At 34.3% G+C, this 20,814-nt stretch overlaps 5 protein-coding genes across 8 annotated transcripts; 2 read left to right on the forward strand and 3 right to left on the reverse strand.

Annotated features, from left to right (window-relative positions):
• The first annotated feature begins 331 nt into the window (after positions 1-331).
• LOC108347380 (protein NBR1 homolog) lies at positions 332-4,996 on the forward strand. Of its 3 annotated transcripts, none has more exons than XM_017586585.2 (7): positions 332-619; positions 1,590-3,055; positions 3,138-3,258; positions 3,343-3,582; positions 3,713-3,859; positions 3,957-4,538; positions 4,692-4,996. In XM_017586585.2, exons 1-7 carry the CDS (start codon positions 596-598, stop codon positions 4,782-4,784), a joined length of 2,673 nt encoding a protein of 890 aa, XP_017442074.1. In that variant the 5' UTR covers positions 332-595; the 3' UTR covers positions 4,785-4,996. The 3 variants fall into 3 exon arrangements, with proteins under 3 accessions (XP_017442074.1, XP_017442080.1, XP_052726534.1); XM_017586591.2 differs by having other exon boundaries at positions 3,138-3,234; XM_052870574.1 differs by having other exon boundaries at positions 3,138-3,582.
• A 5,027-nt stretch (positions 4,997-10,023) lies between these two features.
• Positions 10,024-10,570, forward strand: LOC108333786 (uncharacterized). Its single transcript, XM_017569259.2, has one exon. The coding sequence runs from the start codon at positions 10,098-10,100 to the stop codon at positions 10,359-10,361; it is 264 nt and encodes an 87-aa protein (XP_017424748.1). The 5' UTR covers positions 10,024-10,097; the 3' UTR covers positions 10,362-10,570.
• Positions 10,571-10,655: 85 nt separating this feature from the next.
• Positions 10,656-11,362, reverse strand: LOC108333774 (uncharacterized). Its single transcript, XM_017569251.2, has one exon. It carries the CDS (start codon positions 11,127-11,129, stop codon positions 10,701-10,703), a length of 429 nt encoding a protein of 142 aa, XP_017424740.1. The 5' UTR covers positions 11,130-11,362; the 3' UTR covers positions 10,656-10,700.
• Positions 11,363-12,518: 1,156 nt separating this feature from the next.
• Positions 12,519-15,553, reverse strand: LOC108330714 (pentatricopeptide repeat-containing protein At3g48250, chloroplastic). Of its 2 annotated transcripts, none has more exons than XM_052870591.1 (2): positions 13,522-15,553; positions 12,519-12,964 (listed from the first exon to the last, which is right to left on the reverse strand). In XM_052870591.1, the coding sequence occupies exon 1, from the start codon at positions 15,425-15,427 to the stop codon at positions 13,535-13,537; it is 1,893 nt and encodes a 630-aa protein (XP_052726551.1). In that variant the 5' UTR covers positions 15,428-15,553; the 3' UTR covers positions 12,519-12,964; positions 13,522-13,534. The 2 variants fall into 2 exon arrangements, with proteins under 2 accessions (XP_052726551.1, XP_052726549.1); XM_052870589.1 differs by having other exon boundaries at positions 13,518-15,553.
• Positions 15,554-17,883: 2,330 nt separating this feature from the next.
• On the reverse strand, positions 17,884-19,779 carry LOC108329316 (pentatricopeptide repeat-containing protein At3g48250, chloroplastic). The gene has a single exon (XM_017563485.1). It carries the CDS (start codon positions 19,777-19,779, stop codon positions 17,884-17,886), a length of 1,896 nt encoding a protein of 631 aa, XP_017418974.1.
• Between the last annotated feature and the right edge of the window lie 1,035 nt (positions 19,780-20,814).

The raw sequence follows: 20,814 nt of genomic DNA on the forward strand, positions 1-20,814 counted from the left end.
AGTATTATAAGAATAAAAAAATATGCTTATTTAATACCTCAATTTAAATATTACTGATATTCATTAAAATTCTTTATCAAGATTTATACATATATAAGATATAAGATTAATTGTGTATAAGCGTTATTACTCAACAAATAATTTAACTTCTTTTTGTCATTAATGGGTTACTTTAGCAATAAGTTAGAATTGGTTTTTGATTATTGAATTCTAAATTTTATTTAATTTTTAGTTTTGTAAATGTATTTTTTTCAATGTTATTTAATTTGATGAGTCGGTTTAACAACGCTATTAAATAGATAAGATACGTGGGCCGATCGTACCGTTACCTTTGCCACGAAGTTATGTATGCATTTAGGAAAAAGAATAAAAGTCAAAATAAAAAATTTCTTGTTACCAAAGCCACAATAGTGTATATATATGTCACTCTCCGGCTCGCAAAGCTTTTAAAGTGGCTAACGGGTCGCTAACGCTAGCCGTGCAGTTCTCTCCATTTTCTGTTCCGAAGAAGAAGCTTCGTTTCCCATTAGGGTTAGGGTTTCAGTGTTTTCTCTTCAGTATACCTGCCACGCTTTTTTCTTTCGCTCCGAGAGCTATGGAGTCTGCTCTAGTGATCAAGGTTCTGATCTTAATTTTCCTTTTTCCGTCATGTTTTCGTTTCAGTTTTCGGTCCTGAATTTTTTTTCCTTCTATTATATCGTGACTTTGTGATGTGATGCTCTGTGTTTATTAATCTTGATATTTCTTAGAGAAAATGAAGATGAATTGTTTTTATTCTTGTTTGTGACGATGTTGCTAGTTGATGAGGCCTTGAGTCTGATAGTCACTATGGTGCTTTCATTCTGTGGTTGATTTTGTTACAATCTTGTCAAATTAAAATTGACATACACCCCCTTCTAGTTTCGCCTTTAATTTTATTGTCTGAGTGATCGGAGCACCGAATTTTAGTTGATAAAGCCTTGAGTCTCATAGTCACTATGGTTTTGTATAACACTATATGTAGTGACTTTTGGAATGACGATGGGGCTGAAACCCCAAATTCTTGCTGGGTTCGGCATGAACAAATTGGTTTTGCCTAGAAAACAATTTAGCGTTAGTTTCATGAAAATTAATTGATTCCTAGCATCTGCTAGATTTGTCGCGGTTGTATTGTTTTTATTCTTTTGGCTTGGAGTATTGTGAGTATTTAGAATGATTCACTTTTATGAATTTGTATTGGAATTAAAACTGTTGTGCATTGTGGAACTTTCATTTAACTGAGGCTCTGTTTTAGTTCAATTGATGGTATTATATATATATATATATATATATATATATATATATATATATATATATATATATATATATATATATATATTTTAATATATCAAGGTTCCTGCTGATCAATGTATGATAATACATTTTTATTTAGCTGGTAATCTTTTGATGCTTAGTGTAATTTGAGGATAACCTTCATTCATTTTACGGCAAATTCATAAAATAATATTTGGTGGAAGAATCTGCTAATATTTTTTTGTGGCTTTAGATCGGTTCTACAATCATGCACATCTTTGCTTATTGCATCAATACATCACTTTTTTGTTGGACAGGTGAAATATGGGGATACCCTCCGGCGCTTCACTGCCTCTGTGGACGAGATTAATCGACTGGATCTCGACATGGTTGGGTTGAGACAGAAGATATGTTCTATCTTCGGTTTCAGTGCTGATGCAAATTTAGTTCTGAGATATGTTGATGAAGATGGAGACTTGGTGACTTTGGTTGAGGATGATGATTTGCGTGATGTGATGAGGCAGCAATTGAAATTCTTGAGAATTGAGGTACTTATGAACAATGATGGCGGTGCTAAATCGACTGCTTGGTCTACTGGAAGTGCCACCCCCTTAAAATCTCCTTCTGTCACAAACCCACCTCTGGGTAGAAATACTATATTACACGAGGCTCTATCTAAATTGTCTCTTTCAAAAGCAGCATCTTCTACTCCCGTGGTTGATAATATTGCCAATTCAATTTTGAAAATAGGACAATCTGTTCTAAATTCTCATTTCCAGCCTCGTGATACAGCTGGTACAAGTTCAAAAACGGGTCCTGGAGAACATGCCACTTCTAATGCAAAAGGTTCTCAATCTTCATATGTGGACTCAGCCTCCAATTCTACTGTCCATGGTGAGAGTGCCACTCCCTTAAGATTTCCTGTTCCAAACCCATCTCTGAGCCCAAATGCAGATAAAGTTGGCATTTCATCTCCTGTGCCTGATCCAGTACGTGAGCTTATTTCCAATTTGTTGTATCCAAATGCTGCATCTTCTAGTCAGCTGCCTGTTAATCTTGCTGATTTAATTTCCCTACTGGGACATTCTGTTTTAAATTCTTATTGCGAGCCTCATGTTGCAACTGGTCCATTCTCTAAAAATGGTGTTCCTGAAGAACCTATCTCTGGTGAAGCAAGAGATCCACAGATGCCATCTGTGGACTTGGCTTCCAATGCCACTCAACATGTGGAGGCTGAAAACCTAGTTAGAGATGCAGCCTCTGCTTCTAATGCCACTCAACAGGTGGAGACTGAAAACATAATTAGAGATGTAGCCGGTCAACATTTGGAAGCTGGGAATGTAATCAGTGCAACTACAGCTGCGGAAGTTTCCACAGTTGATCTCAATATCCCTCCTTGTGATCCCTATTCATCTCAGTCCACAAATGTGAATAAGGCTCCACTTTCATCAGAAGTCCCTGATGGTGATTGCAGGAAGGGTAAAATGTCAACTGTCTATAGTTCTGCTGGTAAGGTTGACAGCAGTGGTACATCCTCAAGTCCTGCTGGTCCTAATGACAGTTCAACCCAGACTACTTCATTGAATGCTGGTGGTTTCTTTGAATGTCCATTTTCTGGGACATATATTAATTCTTGGACACCACATTTTGGAAACTCTCAAATGCCCCCCTTTAAAAGGAGCCATCGTCACACTGAGGCAATGACTGGTATGTTCCACAAAGGTGTGCGTTGTGATGGTTGTGGTGTCTATCCAATAACTGGACCTCGGTTCAAATCCAAAGTGTAAGTACTTTGATTTATCTGGACTTATTTATTGTTAAATTGTTTTCAGGGCCGTTTCCATGATATTTTGTTCTTCATGCAGGAAGGAAAATTATGATCTCTGCCACATTTGTTACAACGAAATGGGTAATGGTACAGATTATATCAGAATGGACCGTCCGGCTCGTTTCCCTCGATGTGTATATGAGCAATCCAAAAACTTTGTAATCACTTTTGAACACTGCTATCTTTTAACTTCTCCCTATGCTGAATCTTTGCATTTTTCACATTTTTTTTTTATGTTGCAGCCAACATTACCGCCTCATACTTTTAAGAAAAGTGCCATTTTGAAGCATGCAAGACCAAAGTTAGATAGTCAGTTCATTTTGGATGTCAATGTGCTAGACGGTACAATGATGGCTCCATCTACTGCATTTACAAAGATCTGGCGGATGCGCAATAATGGCACTGTAGCGTGGCCCAAGGGAACTAAACTTGTTTGGATTGGAGGAGACAAGTTTAGTGACTCTCATTCAGTTGACTTAGAGGTTTGATAAATATTCATACTGTAGTTTAATTATTTCCTGAAGGTCTATTATCTTTTCTCTAGGTTTGCCTTGCTCATCTTAGAATCTGTATGCAAGTTCATTTAGTGCTCTTTCTGATTAAACGTCACAGGTTCAGAATGGTGTCCCTATCGAGAAGGAACTTGACATTGCAGTTGACTTTGCAGCACCTCGGATACCTGGTCGATACACATCATACTGGAGGTTGGCAACTTCATCTGGACATAAATTTGGCCAACGTGTTTGGGTCCTTGTACAGGTAAAATGATAGTGTTGAAGGAATTTCTTACGGACACTAGATTTTACTCTTGATGGTGTAATAATAAATTTGCTCTCTTGCATCGTCGTACACACAGGTTGATGCCTCTCTCAAGGACTCATTTTATGATAACTCTCAGGGATTGAACTTGAATATTCCACTTGATGTCAGTGGATCTGAAGGACCTCTGCTTATAGATATCAATGTTAGGCCTGCCGAGGATGATACTTTTCTTCAAACCCGCATTCCTAATGCTCTGATTCAACCTGCTGAACAGGTTGATAAGGAACCAATGTTGGAACTGGAAAAGGAATTCCCTATAAATGAAGCTACATTTGTTGGCCCTTCTGCCTCAGCCCCTGCTGCAACCTCCCTGGCACCTTCCTCAATCTCTTATCCTATTATTGATTTATCTGAAACAACACCAGCTGTTCCCTCTGATCAGCAATCCTCCACTGTGGCTGTACCATCATCATCTATTATGGGGACCGGTGGAATTAACTCTCTGGAGGAGAGTCTACTTAAAGAACTTGAGGTGATGGGTTTTAAGCAGGTTGATTTGAACAAAGAGGTCTTGAGGATGAATGAGTATGATCTGGAGCAATCCATCGTCGATCTATGTAGTGATGTCTATAATGTTTCTGAGTGGGACCCTATCCTTTTAGAGTTGCAAGAGATGGTAAGTTGTTTGGTTCATCTTTTATCATCAAATGCATGAAATTTGAAGTCCTTTATCTTCTAATCCCCTCCTCCCATTTTCCATTCGTTCCTCTGACCATACAATATATTATTCAACTGGATACTGTTTTGATTGGTTACGGGGTTTATGCAGGGTTTCCGTGATCAAGAGATGAATAAGAGGTTGCTTAAGAAAAACAATGGAAGCATAAAGCGTGTTGTTATGGATTTAATCCAAGGAGAGTAGCTTTTGTTAAAATGTGGGTTAATAGTTAATGTAAAGTTGGCGACTAGTGCTCCTTGGGTGCTTGACATCTGTCAGGTAGACATAATTATCTTATTTCGTATCTATTCCCTGTCTTTGTGTTGTGGTGATATTGCCATCACAATCCAGTGTCGGATTCAAGTATGTTTGAACTACTGTGCTTTCGTATGTAATTAATTATATTGCCATCGCCACCCTCTGCAGTTTTTAATCTCTGCTATTTTTCTCTGAAACTAGTTTTAATAACAATTTTCATTAGCCATGATTTTTGCTACATTTGACCGGGTATTACTGAAAGATTTAATGGGATACTTACAAGATATAGAAAAAAAAGTGAAATTTGGTAAGATAATTATATATTTGAGCTCCAGTCCAATCATAAAAAATTTAGGCTATGACTCTTTTTTTCTGCCAATTAGTTCGAAGATGGCTTCTTCGTTATATGAAAAATATCCATAGAATGTTGACATTAAATTTCTAAATACTAATCCAAGTCAAAGTGTGTTGTGAGTCATAAGCGTCTAGTGATTTATTAAGTAACTTTTACATTCCAGCAGTTTTAATCGTATTTATCTTTATTTAAAGTGTAACATCCCAAAAATACAGTTTAAAACTATATAATAGAATAATCATATTAAATAATAATACAGATCAGCCTTACACTAAAGTAAAGTGTACGGTTATGGTCGAACGGTCTTACAGAAAGAGTTACAAATTTAAACTGTACAGTGGTACAAATCTGACCGAACGGTTTACAAAAACCTATATCAAATGATCAATCAAAACAAAAGAAGGTGATCGAACGATTACCTTACCATCAAACTAAACTACTGACCGAACGTTCTACCTCTACTAGTTTTTCTTCTTCCAGCGCCTCTTCCAACCGTTCGTCTCCTTCTGTTCACATCCGTAAGACGAACGTACAAAACAGACAAGATAGGAAATACAGGGTAAGCTTATGTAATTTAATTCATGTATAAACATACATTTCACACAATCAAACACACAAGATAATTTTCATCATACGTTTCATGCAAAGCCTAATACTAGACTGACTGTTCGGATTGTATGAAATCTGTGTAGCTACGACGTTCGTGCATCCGGGTGATGTAGTAACTGGGATACCCTCAATCCCGAGGTTAGTCCTATTTGTCCAAATTAACCATAAGGACTAGGACCTCCTGCCGTTCCCACGCATGACCTACCCTCCTCTACGTGAGGACGAGTACTTACGGAACATCAGGATGAACCGCCAGTTTAGCATGCCCACATTCATACTTTACCAATTCCAATATTCATTCATGAGTCATTCCTCCCCGGAACGCTCGTCCATAATCCAACACATTTCATCCATATCATTTTCTCTTCATCTTTCATTATCAATCATCTCAATTTAACCATTTGTACAAGGATCACTAAGAGTACCAATTACCGAACGTTCAACCCTAACTCAGAACGAGACCGAACACTTGGAGCGAGACCGAGAGGTCTCCAGTTCCAGAACGGATTAAGACCAAGAGGATTACTATCGGGTTGAAAAAGAAACCGAGTACAATCATGTATAACAGGAACGACTAGAACGAACGTCAATTACAAGGTGAGCCAATTAGATGAACTGACTCTTGAGAGTTCCAACCGAACACCGAAAAGACAATGCCAAGTACTAAGACTCTAGGCCAGAATCAATGGATGCAGACTCTTCAAGACATTCAAAGAATAATACTTAGAAGAATTCACATGAAGAAATCGAACGCTTATGAAAACTTCGCTTATTTGAGTTTAGCATCAAGAAAATCGAATGCCAGTCAATGACCGAGCACGGTAGAGAGAAAACTCTATTGAAGTTGGACGAACGCTATCAAGATAGATTATGAAAGAAAAGAGAAGGAGCGCTTGGTGTAAGACCGAGCACTACTCAGTACGAGCGCTTGGTGTAAGACCGAGCACTACTAAACTTATATTAGAAATCTTGATAAATATAATAAGATACTTATTGGAGTAGTGTTTAATAATAAACGAAGATATATAAATACATATATACATACTTAAGTTTATAACTGAATACCAAGAACTAATTATGTTTTGCCGAACGCTCATGCACAGTATTTTGAAACTAAGACGCTCGTCCTCAACTAGGATTCTTCCCAAATGAAAGAATTCAATTCTAACCAAGTTTACTAGAAAAACCGAACGGGCAATGACTGTTCAGTGACGAACGTACACTTTCATAGGAGAAATTTAATACCAGAATCATTTATATTCAAACTCATTTCTCAACATATATTTTCATAATTTCATACATTCATATCATAGTCAATTTTCATACTTCATACAATCCAAACATATCAACCATCATATATCATATTAATTCAGTCAATCCAACGAATGTTCATGAAATACAAATAATCATACAAATTAAATTAATAAGCTTACGAACGTTCATGAAATACAAATAATCATACAAATTAAATTAATAAGCTTCCCTTACCTCTGAGTGTGAACGAACGTTCCTATAGACAGAATACGGTTCGCCTGACTACAATTCCTTCTACCCTCAATGCTCAACAATTCTTCAAACTAAACCAAACAATAGACAAAAATGGTTCAGAACGAGACTATGAACTCATGCAACCAGAACTTGGTTTGTATATGCCAGAGAACGAACGACTAAAGAGAAGAAGAACTTATCAGTTCAGAGCTCGAAACCGATCAGTTCAAACTGAAGCTCTTGACGTCGGAAGTGCTTCTACGGTGCCTGAACGGAGATCGGAGAAGAGAAAAGGTGAGATTTCATAGAGAGAAGGGAAAGCTTTTAGTGAGAAGGAGGAGAAATGAGATTTTTAGAGTTTGGAGAAGAAGGGTGCATGCAGAAAGTGTGACGTGAATTTCTGAAAATCAATTTTGCTTCCCACGTCAAAACGAACGTCCGTCCATCTGCTGACACCTACCTTCCACTATCTGATTTCCGGATCCCCTTCACTTGACACATGGCGTCCGTTCAGAAGGTTTTTTGGTGCGTTTTAAATTAAGTCTGACATAAAGTAAAAAAAATAATAACATTTATATTTTATATTAGAATAACTAATAATTATTTATTAGAATAACTAATAATTACAAAACGAAATAAATAAAATTTATATTATGAATTTTATTTTATGGATAGAAATATGTTTAAAGTTATTTTTAAATTTAATTTTTAAATCTTTTATCAATCATTTTAATTTTTAATGAACGTGTATATATATATATATATGAAAAAGGATAGATGTGTCCGGTCCAAATATTAAATTAGTAAAATACTTTTTTAGATAACTTTCGATTTGTTTAGTATATACATTTAAGTTACGGCTAAGCTTAGTATATGATTAAGAGGTTTTGTCCTTCTAAATCTTTTTCCACATATATAAAAAGAAAAATATAAATAAAATATCTTTTTTCTAATTTTAATATATTTTATATATTTGTTCATTCCAAAAATTTTGTAAATCTAATTTGACACTCTTAAAATATTTTCTGAAAACTCATCATTGCTCAAATACTTTTTTCTCTCATAATTTTAATTATATTTTTTTATGATTTCCTTCAAACAATATATTACATTTCGGAAAATACAAATCTAAATTTTGTTTAATTCAGTTGTTTTTATAAGGCATATATTTATTCATTTCTACTCATTTTTTAATATTTTTATTTGTTTTTTTTTCATGTGTAGGATGAGTATCCCTTTAAGTAAACTTTACTTTATTTGGTTAAACATATTTTGTCTTTTCTCCTTGTTTTCTAGTTTCGTTTTATTTAAATATCATTTCCTTCGTTATGCAATTTTTATTTTCTCTTAACATTTTGACTTCTTCTGTACCACCAAGTTCACTTGATACTTAAGATAATTTCATTCTCAAACATTTGCAGAAATATAATAGCTTTAAAATTATTATTTGTTACTCTATTTTAATATATATATATATATATATATATATATATATAAATATATATATATATATATATAATTTTCTTTTTGATATTTAATATTAAAGAAAAGAAAATGTCTATATTTTTTATATCAAATAAATAATAATATCATGTTTATCTGTTTTATCTTCATTCTTTTATAAAAAAATACATATATTTAATTAATATTTATGACCATACCAGATGAGTGTATATACCCACCCACTATCTAATAAAAACGATAATGAAACACAATTTGATAACAGACGGTCCTCATAATTTGAAATTGCAATAACTCCATGGCTATTACTTCATGCACCATATCCCTGCATCCTATCATTGGACAATTCATTTTCCGGAACACATTAAAACAAATTCAGAAATTTTTTTCCTGTAGACAATCACCCCACTTAAATAATTCTGGGCTTTTGATGAGATGCATTAAGAAATTTGATAGGATGCAGGAAGTTCTTGCCTAACTGCATATATGTAAGAGAAAGATACTGAGTCATTTTAATTGAAGACTTCTATGCTTCATGAAGTACTCGATATAGTAACATACAAGATGGTGTGTTTTATCTAATATGAAAAATTATAAAATCCTTCCATAAAATTAAAATGGTGTATTGTTCTTACTTGTGTGTGGTGTGGTGTCTTCCGTCTACCAAAATAGCCGTTCTTTCATGACAGTGAGACGCCAATTGTGGCTAAACAGTGTTCTTATATGATGGAATATGTTAGTGTCGACAAGAATTTTAAAAGATTAGTGTGAACTGACATCCAAATTAAAAAGTTATAAGAAAGGAATTTCTCCATCTCTAAATAACTTTCTACTTTTTGGCCAAATATGTCTCTATATGGAGCTGCTACTTTCAATTATTCACATGTCAATCTGGTCATATATAAGAACCATTATCTATTTTCCTTTTCATTACAGTACCAGAGAGAGATATTACTAACCATTTGGTTATGTGATTTTGACTCCAACTTTCTACTCTTTCTTCCAAATGAAAAATGTTATTAATGCAGTGTTATATCACTAATCCTTGTTCAGATTTTAGTTATTTTTAATGAATTTTAATTAATAAAAGTGAGTGTGTGTGGCTTACTTGCTTGCCATGGAATTAGATTCCCTGGAGGAATGGAATGTAACATAGAGGTAGAATCTGCTTCCTGCTTTTGGAGATGATAAATATCCAAGGAATTAGATTCAAAGCCATCGATTTAAGAACAAACAGAGGTTGTTGTACCTGCCATTCTGTCTATAAATTGCAGTGTGTGATAGCAGATTAATGGTGTAGTTGTGCTTATCTACCTGTCCTTGTGAGAAAAAACCATCAGAAAACAATGCTGCGCTCGGAGGACTACCACGCCCACATATCAAAAGTTCACAGGTCACAGAGTGTTCTCACAGATGTCCCTCGCTACCCCAATGCTCACATGGCTTTCAACAACGCCCATAACAACTCACATTCTAATGAGAGGGCTGAGATGGTAGAGTATGATCAGACTGAGGATGGTGAAGTCGTGTACCAAGAAATGGTTCAGTCCAACCCAGGGAAGAACAAGGCTCGATTTGAATTGCACAAGTGGAAGACCTACAGGCCTTGAGAAAAACATGCAAGAACCTAGTTTGCTACAAAAACTACCTAATACATCAAAGTCATCAGTATGTATGATTGTGAAATAAATGCCTGCTCAGCAGGCTATTGTGTTTGCTTAAGTGTTTTATACCAGTAGTACATTAGTATTGAACTTTACCATGTATGAACTATAAATGAAGCATATACATGAGTTATCTACAACATATTTGAACTATAGCATGCTATGGTTTATTATTTGTTTATTCCAACTTTAATTCTTCTGACTTAAACAACTAAATCTGTGAGAAAATGAGGGGACATATTGAATAAAATTGAAGAGTAAACGAAACTTAAAAGAAGATAAAAGTCATGTATCATTTTGGAGTGGAATATTGGGGGCATTAAAGCGCCTGGAAGACCTAAGATTGAACAGATTCCTGAGGCTATTCTTACTCTCAGGCTTTCGCTTGGGTTGGATTGGAGTGGAACCACATAAATCATGAAAAGGGTTATCTAAAGTTAACCCTGTCTCGATCCTTCTGGACACAGTGACAAGCTCATAGGAGTCCCAGAGTGAGTGCTGAAAGTCCCAATGAGTGTCTTTAGAAGAAGTTGGTGGCTTGCTCAAAGCTTGAAGCTTAAATCTTGAAGGCTTGCCTCTGAAATTCCTTCGATGAGCGTCGAATTCGGCCATGGGCTTGGAAGTGCCGGAGCGGCTGTACCAGGCCTGTGCAACGGCTTTCAAAACTTCCAAGTCTTGGGGTTCGTGTCGTGGGAGCTCTGCCCTCTTCTTCATGGCACTGACAAAACATTTTCTTCAAGACGCCATGTTCCTGCTCATGCTCACGGTCGTGTTACTTTCGTTGAAACCACGGCCTCACATATGCCATACGGAAAGGGATAAGCTCATGCTGGTGCAGATGCAATTTCTTTCTTTTCTTTTTTTTTTGTTTTTCTCTTTTTTTTTTCTCTGGTTGCTCTGAGTGCATTTCGTCTTATTATCCTAATTTTTGTGAACAATAGTTTATTTCCGTCTCGATGAATTAACGTTAGTTCGTGCGAATTTATCCAGTATGATGATGAATTATCCTTCAACTCGTTTATTTTATATTCATACAAAATTAAGATACGTCAAATTCGATGATTAACAACTCGTTAAAATAATAATTGCTTACATTACTTATTATTTTACTAGTTTATATCATTTATTGGTGTATAAAATATGTTGAGATATAATATTTATTTTTTTTATTTAATTTTGATTTATAAATAAGATTGAGTAGAAAACCTAATTTATCAATCTTGTTTCTTTTCATAAAGTGGGACGGGGAGTAACAAGTTCGAACGTAATTCAGACATCCTATTGTTTTTATGAAGAAAAAGTCCTTCTGTTTTCAGTATTTCCTAGTTGAAAACTTCAATTTTATTAATGTTTTTCCTTTCATTTTTGAGAGACTGAAAATTAACTACTTATATTATAGAAAATTAAAAGTAAATCACACATAGTTTACAAATATAACAGTGTTTGTCACGTAGATCCTTGTTTAAGGAATGCAACATGATATAACAAAATCATTAACAAAACTAAATTTAACACATTTAGTTTTATAAAAACAAAAAAAGAATTAACTAATAAATTTATAGGGACCAAAATCATATTCTACTTAAAATAATAATATTTAACTTAAATCTATGGAAATTTCATCAAGGATCATAAAGAAACTTTTCAAGTTCAAATATCACTTTGAATTCATAAAATAAGCAATATTCAAACAAAAAGGCACCAATGGTTAAATTATTAACACTGAAAATTATTTTATTAGAATTAATTTTTTTATTAAAAAAGGTTCAAAGGGTGCTTAACAAGAACTTTGTATTTTATAAGGTCTCATCTTTTTAATGGCGCTTAATTCCTTCGTAGTGTTACTAAATTTTGCACAAAGTGGAAGACTTTAAAAAGAGAGGGGAAATCTTTCATATATGAAAGAAACCATAGATGGAAAGATACATGAAGATCATTTCCTATATTGAAAGTACGCAAAGATATGTAGCAATAGCATTCCTAAAGTTGGTTGTGGCCAAACTGTCATAAACATTCATGAAGAATCCATCCCCAAAGACTAATATATTAGGTGAGAGAATCTCTATATTTGAGTAGTAGCATGCCAAATAGTTCATCCTATTCAATTCAATGAGAGACTGCTAATATTATCATCCTTTTTAAGATCCAAAGTGCACTATAATTTCACTCATCTATCAGCATTTGACTAGTACCTTTTCAATCTATAAATAACCCTCTCCGTGGCACAACTCTCGACAAAAACACCAAATTGGTAAGAGTTAAATTACCCTGATTCGAGGTTAAGGAGTGTCCTAAGAGAAGGTGATAGGGAAGAAGGGTACAACTTCTTGATTAGTTCAAGACTACCATCGAAAGAGATAGATATATAACGAGACTACAACCACCGATACTCAGCAATGTGCACCGTCTAGCAACTAATGAACTCCTACAATCTTCAAAAATTGGACACATCACACTTCAACATACATGGGGCAAAATCTGCTAAATTCAAGGGATGCTTCATGGACCCTTCATTGAATTCTTCTGGGGCCTCCACACTCTTCGATGGACTGCAGAGTAAAAGTAGCTGAATTTCTTACACTACCAACTTTAGTCAATAATTCTGACATCTTTAATAAGATTTCCTCTCACTAACATGAGTAACTTAAGACGGCAATGAGAAGAGATGCAATAGAAAGTTATGAAAGAGCATGGTTCATTAAAAATGATTCGATAATAACATTCTTGTTCTAAGGTGAATAGTCAAGCATTTGTCTCAACACGGTTGAAATTCAAAATTGAAATTATAAACCAGGAGTCGATATAATAAACAATGAACTAACTTCAGAAGCCAACACAACATTCCCCTCAAATATTTTTCATGTTATGAATTGTAAAGCATGTACATCCATCTCCGTTAGAGAGAAAACACTAAAAGCTACAATGCAGAATCTTCTGAAAAATAGCCATTGATGATAACTTTACGGGTATTAGATGAAAATTTGTTATAATTTAAAAATGAAACTTAGCCTCACATCACTTCCTGTGTCCAATGGTTTTGCAACGGCTAATGATCAAACTTGATAGTATCAATAATTTGAACTTTGAAGAAAGACGAGATACCTACTGAGAGAAAAGTTCTAGGGATCAGGCAGCTGAGGAGTCTGAGTGTCCCTTTCAGATGAACCGAAAAGTTTAGAGATTTTAATGTGTGTACGGATATGGTGAGGAGTCTTGTACAATAGATCCTTGGCCTCAGAGAGTCTACCCTCTTCGAATAAGGATTCAAAAACCTGAACGTAAACAGCATGGGATGGGTAACTTTTTACACTCAATGCCTTCAGGAATGCCTCAGCATCCTCCATAGACCCAAACTTTGAAATATAAGGCACAAAGGGTAGATGATATGGAGGGTAGTTGTGGGTCTTCATCAAACGAAGAAGTTCAAGTGCTTCCTCAAACTTCATGTCTTCCAATAGCTTTTCAATCAGTTTTTTATATGTAGCTTGCCATGGAGATATACGACACTTCCTACTAATCTCTATAAGCAACTTGTACGCACCTTCTATTCTCTTTTGACTAAGAAAACCGTCAACCAGAACATCCAATAAATCAGCATCAGGATAGCAGTCCTTTTCAATCATCTTAGAAAAACAAAGTAAGGCTTTGTCTAATTCCATGGCATCACAATGCCCTTGGATCAAAATGGTCCAAGTCTTAATATCAGGGATGCATCCACAAGACTGCATCTCCTCCAGCACCTTACATGCTTCTTCAAACCTCCTCATCTTGCAAAGTCCAAAAACCAGTTGACTGTAGGTGATGTTATCAGGCTCGTGACCAGCATTTCGCATAGTCCTAACAATATTTTCAGCTTCATCAAATTTCCCAGCACCTGTCAAAGACCTGTGGATTCCATCATAGATAGCCTTGGAGAGAGTGTGCCCTGTCGACTCATATTTCCTAGTAACCCTGAAAACTAAATCCAGATTTGGCTTATCACTTGCAGATATGCTCTTCAAAAGGAGAATGCAATCTTGAACCAGTGGCTTATATGAACCATCCATCATATGCTCATAAAGCTTGACAGCATCCTCCATCATCCTATTCTTTTGAAGCTGCCTCGATATCTTTATGTAAGTATCAATATCCAATTGATGACCCACACTCTTCATCTCTTCAATAACACTCCAAAACTCCTGAATTGAGTCATTCCTCGCGAGAACACTTGCAAATGCATTGTAAGTCACAGTATTATGCTCATACCCCGGTTGTGTCCCAACCCAACGAAAGAACTTGTAAGACTTTAGAGGAGTATTTCGAAGCTCTTTCAAAACCCTTAGTACAAAATTATCCGACAGTAGAATTTTAAGCTTAGCAAGTTCACCCATAACCTCCTCACCCCATTCAGACACTGAAATGATACCAACCACCTTGGTGACAGCACTCTGCATTGCATTCTCCTCTAGCATCCTATTATAAAATTGGGTCAAAGCAACGGCGTCACTGTTCATCTTTTCCTTTTTAAAGCGAACAAAAATTGTGAGATATGTTTCTTCGTTGAGATAAAACCCCTTTTCCTTCATCATCCCTAAAGTAATCCAAAATAGTTTCATAGTATCCTTGGTGGCCAAGATCCTAACAATTAAGCTGAACACTGAAGAGCTTGACCTAAACCAGTCTTTATTAATGACCCAATTGAAAAAGCACGAAGCTTTTTCTGGGTTTTTATCCAACCGCTTTATGACGTAAATAACGGTTTCATGGGTCATTGACGGGCAACTATTTTCTAAACTGAGCTCTATCCCTTGGGACCAATCGTTGGTCAAAACAAGGTCCACAATAGAGCTCGGCTTGGTAGAAAAATAGAGTTTGCGGTGACTTACGGGAAATTGGAAATTGTGACGCGAATCCAAACGGGGCAATGGATTGAGAGAGAAGTGAGTCACCTGATTCCGAGTCACCAGAACTCTGGTAGCGAGTGAAGACTCGAGCACCCTGAGAGAAGCGGCAACTGCTTTCACGCGGTTCATGGTAACACCAAAATGGACAATATAGGTCTAAGGGTTAGAGAGGGTTTAGGGAATAACCGCTGTCCACGGGCACTTAGCTTTTATGGATCCAAGCCATGGGTTTCCATGGTGGTTAATTAGTGAATGGAGAAATAAAACAAACACTCGTTTTATTCTTTTAGTTTATTCATGAAATAAATTTATACAAATGAACAAATTGCTTCGTTAAAATTAATTAGCATTTTTTTTACTGTATATTATACATAATAAATAGTTATTTCATATAGTTAAATTACAATAAATAGGACTATTTAATTTAATTCACACACACACACTATATATATATATATATATATATATATATATATATACAATTTTAATCTAATGATTTGTAATTTCTTTTAGAAATATTAAATTTAAACTTATCTGAGGATCATCAATCCAGAAGAAAATGGTGATACCGAGATGGTGCTCAAGAGCTTGTAGAAGTACACCGTATCTCTCATGCTACATTGATATTGTTTTAGCGCCTTTTGGATTCTCTCCTTAGATATACTCTCGTTACCTGCAAGTCAAATTCTAATTTTTCTGGAGCTTATAGTATGGGACACAGCTTGAAGCTTTTCACAGTGCTCCCGGGACTTCTGCTCTGTTGATTTTTTTATAATTCCTTAGTTGCAGGATTGTGAAAAAGGTGAGCTACCAATTTCTTTCTCTAAAGAATGTACATATGTTTTTGTTTAGTTGTTTCATACTATAATTACTAATTTATTGATATGTATAATATTTGTGATCCAAACTTAATCTTTTTAAGATAAACTCTTTCTACTTATTAAGAACTATTCTTAGTTTTTATCTTTTAATTTCCTAATTTAATTTAGGTTCTCTCATTACATTTCCCCCTTCTACGGTTTTCTTCCTGTTGAATTTTGATACAAGGGTATTTGCATCATGGAATTTATTCGTTTGTCAATCATTTTTAGAGTATAATAAGAATGGCTAATGTGCCTAGAACTATAATAATAATAAAAAGAATATTAATATTTTGTATTGTTGAAAATCAGTTATATTTTTCATTAATTTTATTGTGAATATACTTAATATTACGTGTCACTAAATTATTAAAAAAATATTATATAAACAAAAAAATTAGCGTGTTGTGTGCTGTCAAAATATATTGTATTATTTATTTGTTATTATCATATTTTAATTTTAGTATTGCAAATAATTTTTACAAAATATATATAACTCAAATCTCATTTTATATAATTATTATTATTAAAAGACAATTTGATAATTTTTATTTTTTATTTATTAAAATATTTTTTTTAATTTATTAGATCAGTCAAATTTCTTACAAATTTTTACAAATTTTATTTTCAAATTCACTCTTAATCATTTTTAACTATTTCAAAAAAATAACACACTCTATTTTTAAATCTTTTCAAATTTATTCACTCTCTTTTATTTAAATCCTTCTACTTATACAAATACAACGAATGAAAATATCAATAAAGTTTGACATTAAGGTTACACTAAATTTTAATTTAATTATTTCACAATTTATCTCTATTTTGTTTCTCCAAATTCAACTCATTGATATATCTTAGTGAATTATGAAAACACTGAAGTTTAATACAAAGTTCATGAATTCTTATCCAAAACCCTTTTTTTTAGAATATATTTTCATCTCAACAAATAAAGGACTTAAATCCATATAAAACTTATTAAATGTGCTAAATCTCACTCTCAAAAGTGAATTTCATTCTTCATTGAAATAGTTTCACGTCAATTTCCCTCCGTTAAAGTATATTAGAAAGTACTTTAATTCTTTAGAGTTTTTTTTTTTTTTCAATTTTGCACGCATAAGGTATTTTCTTAAAAAGCTTAAACTTGAATTGATTTAATGTTAATCTAGTAGTAAATATAATCGATCACCCTACTATCTACAAGACCTTGGATGAACTTTACTAACAATATTAGGGACCCAAATTTTGAATATCCAAAACCATACTGAAGCATTAATGTAAATTTAATATTTTTTAATCATGCTATTGATATGAATATTCATCACCAAAAATAATAGTTAATATTGTGGAAAACGGAGCTATAGCGCAGAGTACAATTTCTTCAGCCAACTAGGTTCCTTTAATACTACTGTAGCTCAAAGCTCATCAGAGTGTCCTTCCTCTCAACATGAGCTTTTATTTTCCCTCTCTGGCCTCCTGTCAAATATCTTTTAATTGGAGCAGTAAATTCCAGAACATCAATCATGTATTGTACAACGATAAAAAAAAATAATAATAATAAAATCAATGCCCTAACAAACTCGTCTAAACATTAGCATTTACAAAATCAATGAGCTAAAGTTAGCATTAACAAAAATGGAAATTTTTCTAAACAAAACAACAACTACGACAATGAAGAGCTTATTAATATACATTAGAAGATCATTATTCCTTTTCCAAATTGTGTACTCAACCCGTAGGCCGTAGTCGAAACACATTTGAATCGAAAAGTTCACGGATTTCTTTGGTTTTACTCATATAGGAGGGTATTTTGCTCAATAGATCTTCGGCCTCAGAAAGTCTACCTTTTCCAACCAAAGATTTAAAAACACGAAGGTAGATCAAATACGACCGGGGACTTCCCTTACTCTTCAGGAATTTTACTGCATCTTCAACAGACCCAAAATTAGAAATATACTGCACAAAGGGTTCAATGATTGGTGTGTGTTTGTGTATCCTAGTCAAACAAAGAAGGTTAAGAGCCTCCTCAAATTTCTCAATTTTCAATAGATTTACAATCAGTTTCTCATATGTACTGCGTGACGGAGATGCACCGTGTTTGGTAGCAACCTCTACAAGTAACTTGTATGCATCATCTATTCGCTTTTGACCAAGAAAACTGTCTGTCAGAACACATAAAACAGCAGCATCAAGATTGCAGCCCTTTTCAATCATCTTATGTAAACATAGTAATGCCCTGTCTACTTCATTCGCAACACAATGCCCTTGGACCAATAGGGTCCAAGTCTTAGTATCAGGGATGCAACCACAAGATTCCATTTCCTCCATCACTTTACATGCTTCTTCAAGCCTCCTCATCTTACAAAATCCAACAATCACTTGGCCATATGTGATGTTATCAGGTTCATGACCAGCCTTTCTCATACGATTAACAATATTCTCAGCTTCGTCAAGTTTCCCAGAATTTGTCAAAGACCTGTGGATCCCATCATAGATTGCCTTGGGGAGTGTGTGCTCTGTTGACTCATATTTCTTAGAAACCCTGAAAACTAAATCCAAATTTGGCTTATCACTTTCAGAGATACTTTTCAAAAGAAAGCTGCAATCCTCAACAGATGGCTTATACGAACTATCCATCATAAGCTCATAAAGCTTGACAGCATCTTCCATCATCCTATGCCTTTGAAGCATCCTTGATATCTTTAAGTAAGTATCAATATCCAATTCATGACCCACACTGTTCATCTCCTCAATAACACTCCAAAACTTCTCAATTGAATCTATCCTCGCCAGAACTCTTGCAAGTGCATTATAAGTCACTGTATTATGCTCATAACCAGATTGTCTACCAACCCAACGAAAGAACTCGTAAGCCTTTAAAGGAGTGCTTCGAAGCTCTCTCAAAACCCTTATTACAAAATTATCGGAGAGCTGAATTTTAACCTTTGCAAGTTCACCATTAACATCATCACCCCATTTAGACGCTGAAATGATGCCAACAACATTGGCAACAAAACTATGCATTGCATCCTCCCGGATACTCCGATTATAGAAGTGGGTAAGAGACGTGCAATCCCTGTCCATCTTTTTCCTTTTAAAAACGACTAAAATTGACAAATACATTTCTTCATAAAAATAAAACCCTCTTCTCTTCATAGTCCATAGAGTAATCCAAAATTGTTTTATCGTCACCTCAGTGGCCAAGATCCTAAGGATTAAACCATACACTGTAGAACTTGCTCTAAACCATTTTTTGGTACTGACCCAATCGAAAAAGCGCCATGCTTTTTCTGGGCTTGCTTCCAACCGCTTCAAAACGTAAACAACAGTTTCATGGGTCAGGGATGGGTAGCATTTTTCTAACTCGTGCTCTAACTCCTTGGACCAATGGCTCGTCAAAATAAGCTCGGCAATGGGAATTGATTTCGAAGAAAAGTAGATCTTTCGGTGGAGGTTGGGAAAGGGGAAATCACGAGAATGATCCAAAAAGGGTGATGGAGTGTGAAGAGAGAAATGAGTCACCTGGTTCTGAGTGAGTCGGATAGACCGAGTTGCAATGAGTCTCCTGGTGACTGGCGAGTCGAGGAATCTGAGGTTAGCAACAATTGCCTTCAAAGGATTCATTGTAGATCAGATTCAGAGGGACGAAGCCAACTTTGGAGCCTTGCATTACCGGCAGCTTAGGAGGAATTCAAAATGGGCTATGTAGGGTTTAGCATTAACCACCTTTCTCGCGAACAGATCCGGGTCCGGGTCCGAGTCCGGGTCCATCCATGGGTTGCCATAACCGGATTTTGCTAACCTTCGGATCCATTTTAATAATTACTATTATCATTATAAAAGGGGAATTAGTTCGTTGTAAAAGTTAATAAAAGAAGAATACTGTAAAGCAATGCAGAAGGGGTGCTGAAAACAGACAAAAAAAGTATTAATTAATTATGGAAAGTTAATTTTAGTTTAAAGATCAAAAAGTTTATTATTTCCTTTTATCCCAAATCATCATTACAAACTTGTTTTCCAATACTAGTTTCTAAAACTATTTTCAGAGTAATTTACAATCTGTTTATTTATTATCAAATTTTAAGAAGATTTTTATATAACTGTCTAACTTATAAAGAATTTAAGTTTATATTAATTAGCTTTTTATTTATATATTTTTATTTTCCATTATAATTTATTTATATTTATAAAGAATAATGTTAAATATGTTTTTAATCTTTTAATTTTAATTAAAAATTAGAAATAGTCTCTCTTCAAAATAGTTGTAGATTTAGTCTTTTTTATTAAATTTTGTTAAATTTATTTCACATCTCAAACACATTTAATGAAGCATTGAGTTGTTACAGTTTGACTTATTTTTACTTCATTGTTAACTAAAAATGTATTTAAAACATCAAATAAACTTAACAAAAATTGATTAAAATAACTAATTTCACACAATTTTAAATATGAAAAACTAAATTGATTTAAAATTCAAAACTAATTTCAATTTTTACTAAATAATGTACACAAAAATAACAAACTTAATTGATACTTTATTAAGATTAAGAAAAAATATCTAAATATGTTTTAAGCTCCTTTCACTAAATATATTAATTAATTACTAAGTTGTTAAAATAATTTGTGAAAAAAGAGAGTATTATATTGGTTTATATTAAA

This window comes from Vigna angularis, chromosome 1 (assembly GCF_016808095.1).
Source record: "Vigna angularis cultivar LongXiaoDou No.4 chromosome 1, ASM1680809v1, whole genome shotgun sequence".
In the NCBI taxonomy this organism is placed as follows: Eukaryota; Viridiplantae; Streptophyta; class Magnoliopsida; order Fabales; family Fabaceae; genus Vigna; species Vigna angularis.